This window comes from Penaeus vannamei, chromosome 25 (genome assembly GCF_042767895.1).
Source record: "Penaeus vannamei isolate JL-2024 chromosome 25, ASM4276789v1, whole genome shotgun sequence".
Classification (NCBI taxonomy): domain Eukaryota; kingdom Metazoa; phylum Arthropoda; class Malacostraca; order Decapoda; family Penaeidae; genus Penaeus; species Penaeus vannamei.
This window is the reverse complement of record NC_091573.1, coordinates 691278-706277: the sequence shown is the minus strand read 5'-3', so window position 1 is coordinate 706277 and position 15000 is coordinate 691278. Positions and strand designations below refer to the sequence as shown.

Below are 15000 nucleotides of genomic sequence, written 5' to 3'. Positions count from 1 at the left end.
TTGAACAGGTGGTCAAAATGCGCCCGCTTGCAACACCCGCGCGAGACAATGGCTGTGCAGGTCACATTCGACGCCGTATCTCATTAGGAAAAGGGCAAGGTGTCCATTCTGCCGCCAGCAGGGCATATTAAGAGCACGTTCACTCAGTACTCACCTCTGCGGGTCCTTGGGAAACGGGTGCAGCTTCAAGTGCCTGAGTTCTATCTTCCTTCTTCTGCAAACGCTACAGTACCTCTTGCTGCCGAACATGGTCCCCCTTCATGGTCCTCGATAACCAACACAGCGATTCCCTGGGTGGCGGTGGCGCCGCCAACGGCCGTTAGTGTAACTAACAGGTATGATATAAATCCTATTCCTCAACCTAAGATTTGGTCAAGATATCATCTCGGTGATTCGATTAATTTCTTGGCGAAGCAGTTCCTGATAAAACCGACTTTGGATAGTAAGTTTTTTGTTGGTAGTGATGTAGAGATTTCGCAAGCTGTGATGCTGCTGCGCCAATGGGAACCGGGGAGGGAGCGCGAGCTGTCCCCTCATTGGTGCAAGGCACCTGTCATTAACGAAAGAACCTTGATTTATGGGAATATAGTCGGATGATTCGATATCATTTACTTCCTATATTACATTGAGCAGCAGATGGTATAGCGTAGCATATGTTTGATAATGATGACGAAACCAACAGCGCGTAGGATGTGGGATGTGAAGGTGAATGGCACATCTGGGTCACGTCCATGGGTCGACAGGGGGACAGTGCACAGGCGCCCCTTCACCCTGGAGGGTCAGGCTAACCGACCTCCCGCAATGTGCCGGAGGACACGCAGTCAGTGTCAGACCCAGCGCACGCCATAGTAACAGCCGCATTTTTATTTCGTTTCTAGTTATACTACTTCATCTCAAACTCATATTCTTCTCCAAGTTCAGTTGTTACACATTTTTTTAGGCCAATTATTATCAATTACAAATGTTGTTATTATTAACAACTGCCATGATCAATAACATTATTACAAGAGAAATAACAACTGTTGTTATCTATCCAACCGAAGACCAAGAGAAGGAGAAACCCGATCCCAACACGAGAGAAGAAACATCCCCGTCACAGAACCGCCGCAGACACGAAAAACAAGGACCAACAACCCCAAAGAAATAAATACAGATAAAGATGAACGTAGCGGCAACTGAGCGGCGGATGTCCCGAGTGGCAATACCGCTCGCCCGCTCTCGACGGACCTTCCTCCTCCCCTCAACCGCTCGCGAGACTGACACGTTGATTACAACAACCTCCGCCATCGGGAAAGGGAAGGAGGGGAAGGAAATAAACATGGGAGTTGGTCAAGCGCGCGGTCAGAAGGAGGCGGGGAGGCTGAGGGAGAGGGAGGTGGGGGGAGGATGGGGGAGATTCAAGAAGATATGGTGCGGGGAGGCGAGCAATCGAGATTAGAAGTGATAGTGACGATTGTTGTGTGTTGTGATTGTGGGGTCAGTAAAAGTAAGAAAAAAAAACAGCCAAACAATAAATGTTGATGGATGGTGAAGGTATCAATAGTGGTGATAACATACGTAATGTATAAAGTATAATTGGTACAAGAAGTTGTATCATATATAATTGTATGTATATACTGGTCGTAATTAATACCACAACTGTGATAGTAGTATCATTTGCATGTATATAGCGATCGCAATTGAAAGCATAACTGATAATTAAGATGAGAGTCTTGGTAATCATAGATAAACGGAGGTAAATAGATTGGCATTGAGACGTTCATCTCGCGCCGCTAGTCTTCCTTGTCCGTATCGCTTCCTGTGCAGTCCCAAGGAGTTGCTCTCGTCCCCTTCGCTGTAATTACTGTTCATTAACTTTTCATTTGACTTCCTTGGGGCTAAGAGCTCCCGTCCAGTCAACGAGCTCTCCAACTATCATCAACACACTGATCTTAACACGAGGATTCACTCTCTATCAGTGTGTGTGTGTGTGTGTGTGTGTGTGTGTGTGTGTGTGTGTGTGTGTGTGTGTGTGTGTGTGTGTGTGTGTGTATATATATATATATATATATATATATATATATATATATATATATATATATATATATATATATATATATATATATACATATGTGCGTATACGTGCATATACAAGTGCGTGTTTGCGCGCGCGCGCGCATTGTATATGTATGTATGTGTATGTATATATTTATGTTTGTGTGTATGTATATATTTGTGCTTGTGTATGTATGTCTTTCTAAAAACATCTCAACTTCATATCCCGTCCCATCCCTCCTTTTACCTCTTTATTGACTGAAAACTTTGTTGAATCTTTCAGGACAAGTTCCTCAACTGAAGAAGCCAATGTTTTTTACGGATCCAAACTAGAAAATGGTTCATGTATTAAACAGACTGAAAATGTATTTATCCAAATACTCATTCTAGAAAAAATAAATTTCAAGACGAAACATTTTGTATACTTACTCATTACAACCGGTGCTCATAAAGGAAATTAACGCAATTTTTTCACTGAACTAGTGCTCTATGCCCAAAAGACAATAGAGAATCACTGCCATAGGAGACACTGTAGTGTTATTTTCAACGATGGGAATATTGGTGTTGCATTCCCAAAGTACTGTGATATTTTACCGATTGCCAGATACTCATGAATTCTCAATTTTTTTGTCGTAATTTGCCTGCCTGAGAGCTCGTATGCTTTTGGATAACCGAGGTTTACCGTCACTAAAGCAGCCAGTAACATTGATGTGTATAGATCAGCAGAAATGGCGTGCATTGATTTTTAGAAAGGCAGGGATATCAGTTAAGGAAAACGGAATTTGCTTAAAAGATCACTGTTATTACGAAGGAGAGAAAAGTCAGGGATTGGCCAACCCATTCCCCCCTCCCCCTCCCCCCTCCTCTTGCTACTTGGGCTACTGCTCAGTAGGATATTATTGCCGAAAGATTCTTCGCCATAACATATTCCGATATTTCAGACTGCTCTCTCTCCTTCTGTTTGACTGAAGTTCCATTTAGAAGTTAGTGAGAAACGTTTACACTATTTGTAGAAAACGACCCGCAGTTATTATTACTTAGGGAACTGTAGTGTTTTCTCAAGTTTCAGCATTATGGATGGAATTGCTACTCAGTCATAGGCACTGTACTTACTGCAACAACAATTCTCAAGCTTACTCTCTAGTCGACATGGCCAAGGCATAATACATATGGAATCACTGCTGTTTCTGTGATTGCTAGGCAAAAGTCAAGAAATGTTCACTGCTCAGCACTTGTAAGGTCCATCTCTAATCAAAATGTCACAGATGTAACATCTTTAGTCAAAGTTGTTGCACTCAGCTGAAGGAATGCAAGTGGAATGTGGATAATTTTTATGTAAATTTGATTGATCAGAAAATGCTCTTTCATCAGGATGCTTCGTTTTCGTTGACTGCCTTGATGTTAAAAACTGCACACACATCAGACTCTGGACGATACAAAGGCACTAACAAAGTATAACTGCCACATGTTGGTGAGGTTACGTGATCCTTCCACTCAACAGGGAGGCAAAGTGTGGCTAATTCTACCTCCTGTGTTGCTGCTACGATCTTCTACTCTAAACTTATTTGATCAGCACATGCTATTCTATTTTGTCAGTGTTAATACATGATTCGCATATCGATTTGGTAGACGGAAAGAGATTCGTGAAATAACAATGTTCGACCAATTCCAATCCCGCTTCTCAGATTGTCGTGCGACGCCCACCTCGCTTCAATTTCACGAGCCACAATTCTTCCAAAGACTGTTCTCATGAATAACTTTACAGTAGTTTTTTATCCTTGACCCATGCCCTCCATTTCAAGCCGTCCCAAGAGTGACTTCGTAAGCTGTGATCATTCTTAGTGTCTTCGGTTGTCTTAAGACTGCTGCATTTGAATCCGAGTGATTGCATTTCAGTCCAAATACTTTAGCCTACCGACGTTTTAAGTTTCTTCATTTTTGTGTGTGTATTTATTATGTATTTATTATCCATGTTTCAATTTCATACCTCTCTCTCTCTCTCTCTCTCTCTCTCTCTCTCTCTCTCTCTCTCTCTCTCTCTCTCTCTCTCTCTCTCTCTCTCTCTCTCTCTCTCTCTCTCGGTTATTGCCATGCTTATTCTGTGGAGCATGTGGTGTGCCCCATTACCAAATAAATTATGTTGTTCTATTGACATGTAGCATATACCACTTTTATCATTCCAATTCACATTACCGCTATTATGGCCTGCAAACAAACATCACTAGTACTTCCATTACCACCTTGTGCTACTGTACCTATACGTGTAAATACAGGCAATAAGTATTTTCTTGGCGTTACTCCCCTGGTACTGTTTCTTCCTCCGTGGGCCAGATAGAGGATGCGCTGGCTCGTCAGAATATCAGCTCACGGCCTTGACTCTCCTTCACCCTTCTGTAAAGTCTGTTACCGCTTTTGTCAGTTAAATTCGGGCTATATATCGTTTTCGGTTTGGTTAGCCTTCTAGATTGCACTGCTTCAGAGACGAAAGAGCAATCAGCGACTCATTGTTTTCGTCAAGTTTCTAAGAAATTGCATTGTGGAGCAATATCATCTACATCAGCTCGGTTCCTCTCTCTCTCTCTCTCTCTCTCTCTCTCTCTCTCTCTCTCTCTCTCTCTCTCTCTCTCTCTCTCTCTCTCTCTCTCTCTCTCTCTCTCACACACACACACACACACACACACACACACACACACACACACACACACACACACACACACACACACACACACACACACACATACATTACCATTTATCTCTTTTCCTTTCTGTTGAGTCTGCACCCTAACCCTCGGGTCAAGGTACAGAGCCTGGTGATTTTTATATATTTTTTAAGTAGTTGTAGTGAGGCAAATACTGCGTAAAACATAACGGATGTCGGAATACCTGTCAACTTAGAATATTGAAGTGCATTGAGAGTGCATTTTTTAAAACATCAAAGCAACGCAGGATTGTAAAAAAAAAACTACGGTGATTATCTGGCAGCGGTTAATACAGCGGTTAATGCTAACCTAACCTAATCTAACCTAACCATACGTTCGAATATCGCCTTATTATCAACACTGCTCTTATTTTACACCTTCGTTAGTCCCTTTCCCTCTCATAATCTCTGTGTTTTGTTCTTGTTTTGCATTTTCGTTCGTTCACTTTCACTGGCTGTTGTTCAGTGGCTGTCTTGAGCTAAATTACTCTTGATTTTAGTTCCTTCGGCTCATTTCTTAGTTCAGTTTAGTTTTCTCTTTTCAGTTTAGGTGTTCCAACTACCCTACATGTCCAATAATTAAGAGATTATATGTATTATCTATCTATCTGTTAGTATTTATATATGAATATGTTTTCTTTCTTTGCCCATGAGAGGTAGGTGGCAATTGGCAGAATGTAATATATCCAAATGATATGAACGTATTTCAGATAATTACCATTGTCTGTTATCGAGTAAGCATCACCAACAACCTTTTAGGCTGTTATCAGTCAACAAATGCATCTTTCCCACGATAAAACAGAAAAGTGAGTACAGGGTGTAGTCATTTCATCTCTTTTAAGAAACTGCCATACTTTTTCTCTTTTCCTTTTTTAGATCGAACAGTATGACCATTCGAAACAGCTCTCCACTATTGCAAATTCAACTTTTAGTTATGTATCCATATAGGCTTGGCTGCCTGTTTTTAACACATTGACACGTTTATCTATATATATATATACATACATACATACATACATATATATATATATATATATACATACATACATATGTGTGCGTGCGTGCGTGCGTGCGTGCGTGCGTGCGTGCGTGTGTGTGTGTGTGTGTGTGTGTGTGTGTGTGTGTGTGTGTGTGTGTGTGTGTGTGTGTGTGTGTGTGTGTGTGTGTGTGTGTGTGTGTGTGTGTGTGTATAATATATATATATATATATATATATATATATATATATATATATATATATATATAAAATGTTATGGAATATGCAAACTATTTAACTCTTTTATAAACATCATCAATGGTAAAGATAATCAGTAACTTCCTCATAAATAGAGTGTTAGTAGTATGAATATTTTTTGTAGCACAACCCTGATCAGTTCTGTGATACCGAAGGTCTGACTTCTGTCCACGCATGAACAGATGTTTATCAACACAATTCTTACATTGACGTTTCATCATGATTTATTGATGGCCGGATAATATATAATCGAATACATGCTCATTAAAGGTGGAGATTTTGTCTATTTGGTGCAGGCATGGTATTCTTTTCTTCCGTTTGTAATTCCTCCCTCCCGTGTTGAGAGAGGGTGAGTGAGCGACACAGGAGAATATGGCGCAGTGTAACAGGACAAGAATTCAAGGTCAGGCACGGCTGTGAAGGCTTGGCGGTCGCTAGTCTACCCGGGTGGCGAGAGTTTGCTTTTATTCTTTAGCTATATATATTACTTAAAACGTTTATATAATTATCAATTATTATTTGTAGAACATAACAAAATGAGGATAAGATCAGTGCCTATTATTATTATTTGTAGGACATATCAAGATCAGGATAAGAAGATTTAGTGTCTTTTGATCTTTCTTTTCTCCAAATTTGCTTTTCACAGAGGAGTTGTTAGTACCAAGGGCTGCGATGTGGTTCTCAAAGCTTATTATAGCTGCCAGTGGGATAACAGCGAGTGTTGCTAATGATGGTTTGTCTCGGGAGTGAGTTAACATGTAGGATTGCTGCACTGAGTTGACTTTGTATACGCCTCTCTCTCTCTCTCTCTCTCTCTCTCTCTCTCTCTCTCTCTCTCTCTCTCTCTCTCTCTCTCTCTCTCTCTCTGTCTGTCTGTCTGTCTGTCTGTCTGTCTGTCTGTCTGGTCAAATATAGTGGTCAAAATATGTAGTAATGTTTATATACATCTTGGCAGGTCACTAATTTTTTTTACCGCTAGATGACAATAACTGTCAGTAACAATTAACAGATGTTCATCATTTGATAATTATTAATATCTGTATAGTATGTATACTATATTTTATACAGTAGTAATATAGCGATACCTACATAATTGCAACTAATTATGTAATGAATCAGCGGTAGGCCTCTCATAAACATTAAATTGAAACGTCCAATTAATCAAGGGTATTGAAGATGGGATCACACACATGCAATAGAGTTTCCTTCATGTAATACGAAACATCAATTATTTGCATTCTTTAGGGACAGTGTTATCGGTTCATGATTGTTTGTTGAAGAATAACAACAAAGGAAAATCGCTGTAGGAACCTTGGTCAGACTCCCAAATGACGGACAGAGACCCAGCTGTTCACGCCCTCCCTGCCTGGCGCATGGGCTGAGTTGCGGGCGAGTACCCTGTCTGGACCGATCGTAATATGCAACACCTGTGATCACTTCATTCCCCGTTCGTGCCAGTGGAATTCCTTATGAAGATCAACAGTCCAGATTAATCGCGCGGAAGATATTCGACGAATATTAGCTCAGTCGAGAATTTCCATGGGTAATATGTTTAATAGTGTCATCACTAGGCGGCAACAGTGACAGTGTCGCCATATTGTCGTTCCCTTTTTTCTGCTTTCCTCTGTCTTATCTAAGATGAATTTGTAAGGCTCTGCTGACTGCTTCAGGGGGGGGGGGGTTCTCAAGGATAAATTGATGTACTTTATGAGGGTATTTTGTTTGTTTGTTTTTGGGTTTGTTTTTAGTATCATCGTGGATTTATGGATAAGATGGTGTTGCCATTACTGTTAATGTCACTTTCTTCTCTACATGTTTGGAGGTTTTTCATTCTGTATTTTGTTACAGAATACTTTGACTGCTACTTTTACTTTTTACTTTTTTTATTATTAGTAGCTATAATTAGCCAATATGAGAAACCATATCCACGTTCCACTCATTGTTGAAGTGCTTTACATTAAAAACTTCAAATGCCATCAATTTTTCTCAACGAAAACCAAGTTGGAAACCACGAGGAATAGCAGAAAGGTCTGAACGCGCACCGGAGGCTCACTAAGGTTAACTTGAAATGTGGAAAGCTAGAGGGGGAGGGGGATCTATGGTCAGCCTTGAGGAAGGACACAAATTAATGTCAAGACACGGTTTACTTGACTTGGAATGTTTTATTTACAGAATAACTTTTGTAGAAGACCATCAACCAAATATTAGTTGGACATTCCTAAGAGGCCACGCCGTAGTGCTATCCTTGTTTATGTATCTAGTCGATAAAGAAAAATCTTAGGACCCTTGTACAAAAACAAACAGAAAACGAGAAGAACGTTTGCAATAGGATCACAAAACTCAGCAAGTTGTATTCACAGAACTGCTGGTTGAATAGTAGGACAGAGTAGGTACTGAGTAAAGTTATGGAACCTAGATGTTTTATACATTCGGCCTTTTCTCTAAAACTGTATTCTGAACGCAATGGATTGTGTAGTGCACTAATAGCCTTAATGTGGTTGTCTTGTCAATATAATCTGTTTTCTGGTAGTTCATTATAGATATTAAGGCTTGTCACTGTTTGCGCATCTTTCATAGGACTAGACAGTTGCAACAGGACAACTGACGAAGTTTATTTTCATGCGTTTGAGACTAGGAATTATACTTACATCAAATCGAGGAATTATCAAAGTACTGTAGATATGGAAAACAAGCTGTTGGCAAATATTTAAGACAAGTTATTCGTTGGGAAATAAAGTAAAACTGTTGCGAAGATAGGTCTATCCCTTGAGCTAGTGAGGTTGCCAGAGAAGCACCATCTTCAAAGTCCTATTTTCCGTTTATTATTCCAGTCCCAGATTTAGTTTATTCTCGTAAATCGCGTGAAGATTAACGTTTTACTTGGAAGTTTTTCTCAGGTTGTACTTATACACTCGGCTCAGAAAGCTATCCCGAAAATGATTTTATTGTTTATGTATAATATAAATCATTATGAAATACGGTGGTTGTTTGTAAATGCTCAGTGAGAAAAATGTGCGTATGTTCGTGTCCGTCTGGTTGCAGCGAGCACATTTTTTTCAGTATGTATCGCCCCGATCATTTAATTATCGTTTTCGCGTTAACTGATCTAAGTATGTGGGATTTGTTTACTTGCTCCATTTGATATATTTCATTTCATTTATCTTTATACTCTTGTTCCGTATAGCGATTAAATGTTCAATTGTAAGTACGAAGCCTGGCCCTTTGTAGTTTTGCGTATTGCAAAAAAAGAGAAGGAGAGGGAGAGAGGGAGGGAAAAGGAGAGGAGAGTTGATGGAAGAGAGAGAGAGAGAAAATATGCATATATAACAGTGAGAGGAAGTCCATAGAGAGAAGTCGCAGAGGTAGGACTTAGGGACAGGGAACCACGAGGAAGGACCGGGAAATCAATACTGGATGCGTCTAGAGTAGTGTGGAGTAGAGTGAGGTGAAAATATCAGGACATGGAGCGATGGTGGTAACAGTCAGCGCAGGTGTTTTGTCTCTTTACTGTCACCGTTTCCAGACAGACAGGGCCGTAAATGTGCTGCATATGAAGAGATTGCCCAGTTAGTGATTGTTTTCCACTGCCTGGCCTCTTAATCTTGTCGACCGCGCCAGCACGGTAGTGTGGCCATACGCCGGTCGAGATGTGGGGACTCGGGGTCCATCGACCGTGGAAAGGCAGCACACCTCCATGGTCCTCCCAGGGCTGGCTGCCAAGGTTCGTCTGGCGTATGCTGCGCTGGAAGGTGAAGGGGGGGGGGAGGTACTGGTTTTGGTTGGGGGAAAAACAGCTTTCTCTGTGCCCGTAATAGGTTGTATTTTGTTGCAGGTGTGGTATTGTATAGCAGGTATCCTATTGCACTGCATTTCACTTTTTTTATCTACCCAGTAAGTGCTGATCTACCAGTATCATGTCAAATGCTTTTCTAGTGCCGTCGACGATATTGTGACCTATGTATGGGACATGTTTGTATGCAAGTTATCATCCAAAGAAGTGTTTGGAAAAATTAACGGAATAAGATAAAAATAAAGCACAATGAGATACACGTTTTCCCCATACACAATACAAATCTAATGTTATTTTTTTTCTATTTCACAGGTTCAAATAACGCTGCTTTACTGATGGAGGATGGGGCTTAGGACGATGTTCCACTCCCAGTGAAGAGTCTGATGGACTTCCTGCTCATGCTAATATTCCTACACTGTACCAAAGTCAAAATTTGCCGTCAGTGCGAACTACGAGAATTTAAACTAAAGGGGCCCAAGCAAGTCTGCTAAACGAACACGTGACTCAATATCCCACAGTCAAGGAGAAACTCGTTCCCGCTGACACTTCCGTTTTAGCTTGTAAACAACAGTGCAATTTGCAAATATACGTAGCGAATGGACTTTTGATTCCCATACCTACATGTGATTAAGACACTATTCATTCTCTGCTTTGGTATGATCATTCGCCACAACAAAATCTTTAAAATGGGATCCAGTGTCAGTCATTCAACAGAGGAAACCGAGCTACCATCGCCGGTTCGGTTCATAATCCGCCGGGTCTGAAGCGGAGTCATCAGTCACCACTCGCCTCTCGACCTGCCAACACGTGTACTTGGTCGTTCAATAATAAAGAGATAAAATCCAGTTAGATTTCATATCCACAACACTCACCTTTAATCGTCGCATTAAAGGGGAAAATGTGACGTTGGGTAGTGCCAGTCAGGTTTGGAAGTGCTAAAAACCTCGCTCATTATGAAATATTTGGTCTTGTAGTACATCCAGTACCTCCTTGATGTTTGCTGAAGAGTATCCCGAGGAAGATCACGATTACCCTTAACTATCTAGACAATGTCATCCCTGAAGGATTCCTTAAATTCCTACTTTGGCGTTTTGTAGGAAAGTCTTATACTGTTTCATCGTTGAACCAGTTTCGCCAAGCACAACCTCGTTAGACTTTTTCTCATTTCACAAGCAGATTAACCTAATAGGATAAAGTTCATCTCTGACCTTAATTCTTATCGATACTCATGGTATTTGTTCTCTTTTCTGACAAACAATTTGTCAGGGATGAACTCTGCTTCAGGTACGAGTTGTATGAATGTAAATCTATGTAAAGTTTAGCCAGAAAATCATGCTGATAATTTTTAAAGTGCCGTTTCTAAATTCATTGAAATATAACGATTTTTACATTTTACCTCATTGTTTCAATTGCAGCTATGTATATTCGCTGGATAGCCTCATTCATATATACTGAAGTAAATTTCGAACAATTTTGATATGCTGAATCATATTTGACATATCTTGCCCCGGTTGGTATGCACTCTTGTCAGACACGGTGTTGACAAATTGAGCACGAAATGATTATCTCTTAAGTAATGCAGTAGCACGGGCCTTTCCCTGAAATATATTCATGTGTGTGTATAATACGCACATATACACATACATACGCATATATGTGTGTGTGTGTGTATATATATATATATATATATATATATATATGTGTGTGTGTGTGTGTGTGTGTGTGTGTGTGTGTGTGTGTGTGTGTGTGTGTGTGTGTATATATATATATATATATATATATATATATATATATATATATGTGTGTGTGTGTGTGTGTGTGTGTGTGTGTGCATATGTATGTATATATATATATATCTATATATATATATATATATATATTTATATATATATATATATATCTATACATATATATATATATATCTATATATATATATATATATATATATATGTATATATACATGTATGTATCTATATACATGTATGTATGCATGTATATATATATATATATATATATATATATATATATATATATAAAAACTCGTCTATGAGCGGGAATAAGTACAATTATGATGACCTGACCTTTATTTTTAGGTAATAATGTGGTCGTCTTTGTTAGAACACTACTAATATTACTAGTGAGAGCAACAGTGATGGTGATAAAGATGATGATAATGATATCAATGACAATAATAATAATAATATCAGTGATAATGATAACAGCACAAAATAGGTAATATATTCTTACTAGTTTTCTTGCTAAAGGTTTGTTCACTGGTGAGACATCCCCAGCACCCTTAGCGCCATGGACTAAGGTCTTATACATATACTCATATAGACCTTGCCCTGGACTACGTGCTTATGATCTTAAAACTGCCCAGACCCGGGATCGAACCGGGGACCTTTAGATCTTCAGTCTAACGCTCTCCCAACTGAGCTATCTAGGCTTCTTATCTGACGAGTATTGTCCATCAGATCCTAAGATAAAATGTATATGATTTTCAAGAAACAATTGATGCTGATATATACTGTTCGCTATAATTATTGTTGTTTTCCACTACATATCGTGTAATTCCTTTTTTAGTCTCTTAATTGTGGTCTTCCCCTGGGGACTTTGATGTTGATTAACAATTATTAATGTAGTGTTTTATATTCACTGCAGAACCTCCTGCCTCCTCCTATTAACTACTATTTAATCTTTTAAGATTTTTTTCTACCGTCGATGATCGCCCATACGGAAAATCTTAACGAGGTTCTGTTGACATCTTTCTGTTGTGGCAGAGTTGGATAAATAATTATTTCCTGTCAAATGCTTTTTACGTTGTTAGGAATAGAAATACAAATGGAAATAATTTCATTCCTTAAAAATGCTTTAGAAATTCCGTTAAAAATTATATATATATATATATGTAGATATACATACATATATATGTATGTATATATATATATATATATATATATATATATATATATATATATATATATTCATGTATATACATGTATATAGATAGGTATATACACATGTATACATATAATATATATACACATATATGCATATGCATATATGTATATGAATATATGTAGGCCTATATATATGTGTGTATGTAAGTAAAATTGTGTGTGTGTGTGTATATATATATATATATATATATATATGTGTGTGTGTGTGTGTGTGTGTGTGTGTGTGTGTGTGTGTGTGTGTGTGTGTGTGTGTGTGTGTGTGTGTGTGTGTGTGTGTGTGTGTGGTGATGATGCTCTTTTATGGTCTGATGACTGAATAATCACGTTAATGAGGAGCCCGCTGGTGACTTTCTTTTGAATATTCTCAGGAAACTACTGACTGTCCTTTCCTGCAGCTAAATTGAAGGTTAAAAAAGCTTCTAGTTGGCATAACTGATTTTGACAGAGGCTGGAGTTTGTCCTGTAAAATGTCGAATAGCAGAGATGCCTCAAGGCCTGTTATAAATTATCATTCACATGAAGCCTTTTGGATCGCGGCGGAATCCCGTGATTGATCCACCTTTTACCAGATCCAGGATAATTGTTGAAGAGGTAGCGTGTGTTTGGCTGTTGCTTCGCCGCCTGAATCGGCGCAAACAACCATATGGACGACATCAGGTTCATTCAATTGAACATGATAGACTTACCCAAGATATATTTACAACTTCTTGAGAGAGTACAATGCTGCGTTCAGAACTTGTCTTGCTCGTCCAGACCAGTTGGATGTTTTGACCGATCGGAACCTCCACTTTCTCGTCCTGGACAAGTTGTCCATCTCGCCCTCCTCCGAAGCTGGGCGAGCAGGACGAAATAACGTCACAATAGCATTTGTATGTTACTACAGGCAACCACAAGATATTGATGGGTAATTTTATGGCCCTTTATTGATGTTATCAAAGGATGTTTTTGTGTTTGTCAGTTGTAGGTAAGTTAAATATGCATCAATGGAGTTACAAATCTATGCAGCGTGTAAAATAAAGACACCGGTATGATAAATGAGTGAATGTTTACAATCGAGCCGGTTGCATTCTGGGCAGCGAGGGTCTCAAAGGTTCCGAACGCGGCCTCGTTGTCCTGCTAGTACTGCCTGGACAAGTCTGGACGAGTAAGACGAGGAGTTCCGAACACAGCCTAACACATTTTTTTCAGTTTTTGAGAATGTCAGTGAAATCATTGGGCGACATGCTGGGACGAATCAAGGACATACCTTCAACCAATACCATGAAGCATTCCATCTGCCAAGAACCGAAACTTGTCATAACATTAAGGTAGTCCTTCATTGATGCAAATCCGTCTGTAAGTAAACCAAACAAAATATATCATCCTAGGCTCCACGTGACAGTGAAGTGGCTGCAAACAAGGGACCATTTTGATATTCATTCCATTGATCCCATTGACTTCTCCCTGGAATCAGTCCATGTGGCGTCCACTCTTGCCATGGTAATGTAAAATCTCTTCACTCATTGGTTGGCATCCATCCAATGACGGTGCCTGCTGTCATCAAAACGTTAGGATCACCGCTGTGTGAAAGATGCCATTTATTTGCACTCGACATGCCAGCAAATTGAGCGGGTGCGGTGGGGGGGGGGCGATATTGCAACCACAGCGGTTACGTGTGAACGATTCTAAAGACCAACACTGAAAATGCGACCATGCGTTTGCAACCGAGCGGTAGTTAGGGTGAAAGTGAAATACACATGAGTATGGAGGCACTAGGCTGCTTTCACAACAGGATGGCACATTGCAAGTCGCAAGTTTCATTTGACACGGCACGGTGATTTCAGACCAAAGTTACTCATGGTAATGTGTCAGGCAGCAGCAGCATCGGATGCTGTTGTTCTTAGTCCTAATTAAGCTGGTGATAATGATTTATCTGTCATTTGGAGGAATAAGAGACTTATTCCAATACCCTGTTCTATCTCTCTCCAGGGTGACTTAGTTTCCTTTGAAAACGACCAATAACCATGTCGTTGAACAATAATGCTGTTAATATATTTCTATAGCAATTATTCTCACAGAAAGCCAAGTCTAAGGCGCCTTATCCAATCTATTTCCATACACAACCATTATTGGTTAGAGAATTCAACCATGGCATTTGCGCGACAGGGAGTTCGGGAGTTCCAGGAAGCTTGGGAACGGGGAAATACCACGACTCTAAATATGGATCCCAAGGGGTCTTTAAGGTGAATGTGCACATTAGTCGGCCTTTAATATCTCAGTCGAGTTGTACTGGAATATGATTACA

At 39.7% G+C, this 15000-nt stretch overlaps 2 protein-coding genes, 1 long non-coding RNA gene and 1 other non-coding gene across 10 annotated transcripts in view; 2 read left to right on the top strand and 2 right to left on the bottom strand.

The window, feature by feature from the left end:
* The window catches only part of LOC113826067 (uncharacterized), a 25656-nt gene extending 25362 nt beyond the window's left edge, over window positions 1-294 (bottom strand). For 3 of the 7 annotated variants that reach the window (XM_027378940.2, XM_027378941.2, XM_027378943.2), the window contains exon 1: window positions 155-294. In XM_027378940.2, coding sequence (XP_027234741.2) covers window positions 155-249 — 95 coding nt within the window. In that variant the 5' untranslated portion in view covers window positions 250-294. The remainder of the gene's footprint in view (window positions 1-154) is intronic. The other 4 variants (XM_027378945.2, XM_027378946.2, XM_070139003.1 and 1 more) reach the window with 2 other exon arrangements.
* LOC113826068 (uncharacterized) lies at window positions 196-10601 on the top strand. Its single transcript, XR_003477632.2, has 2 exons — window positions 196-335; window positions 10069-10601. It is a non-coding gene; the product is annotated as an uncharacterized lncRNA (long non-coding RNA).
* A 1528-nt stretch (window positions 10602-12129) lies between these two features.
* TRNAF-GAA (transfer RNA phenylalanine (anticodon GAA)) lies at window positions 12130-12202 on the bottom strand. The gene has a single exon. It is a non-coding gene; the product is annotated as a tRNA-Phe (tRNA).
* A 1720-nt stretch (window positions 12203-13922) lies between these two features.
* Window positions 13923-15000, top strand: part of LOC113826051 (uncharacterized) — a 21938-nt gene continuing 20860 nt past the window's right edge. Inside the window, exon 1 of the mRNA XM_070138997.1 lies at window positions 13923-14023. The gene's annotated coding sequence lies outside the window, so the exon portion shown is untranslated. The remainder of the gene's footprint in view (window positions 14024-15000) is intronic.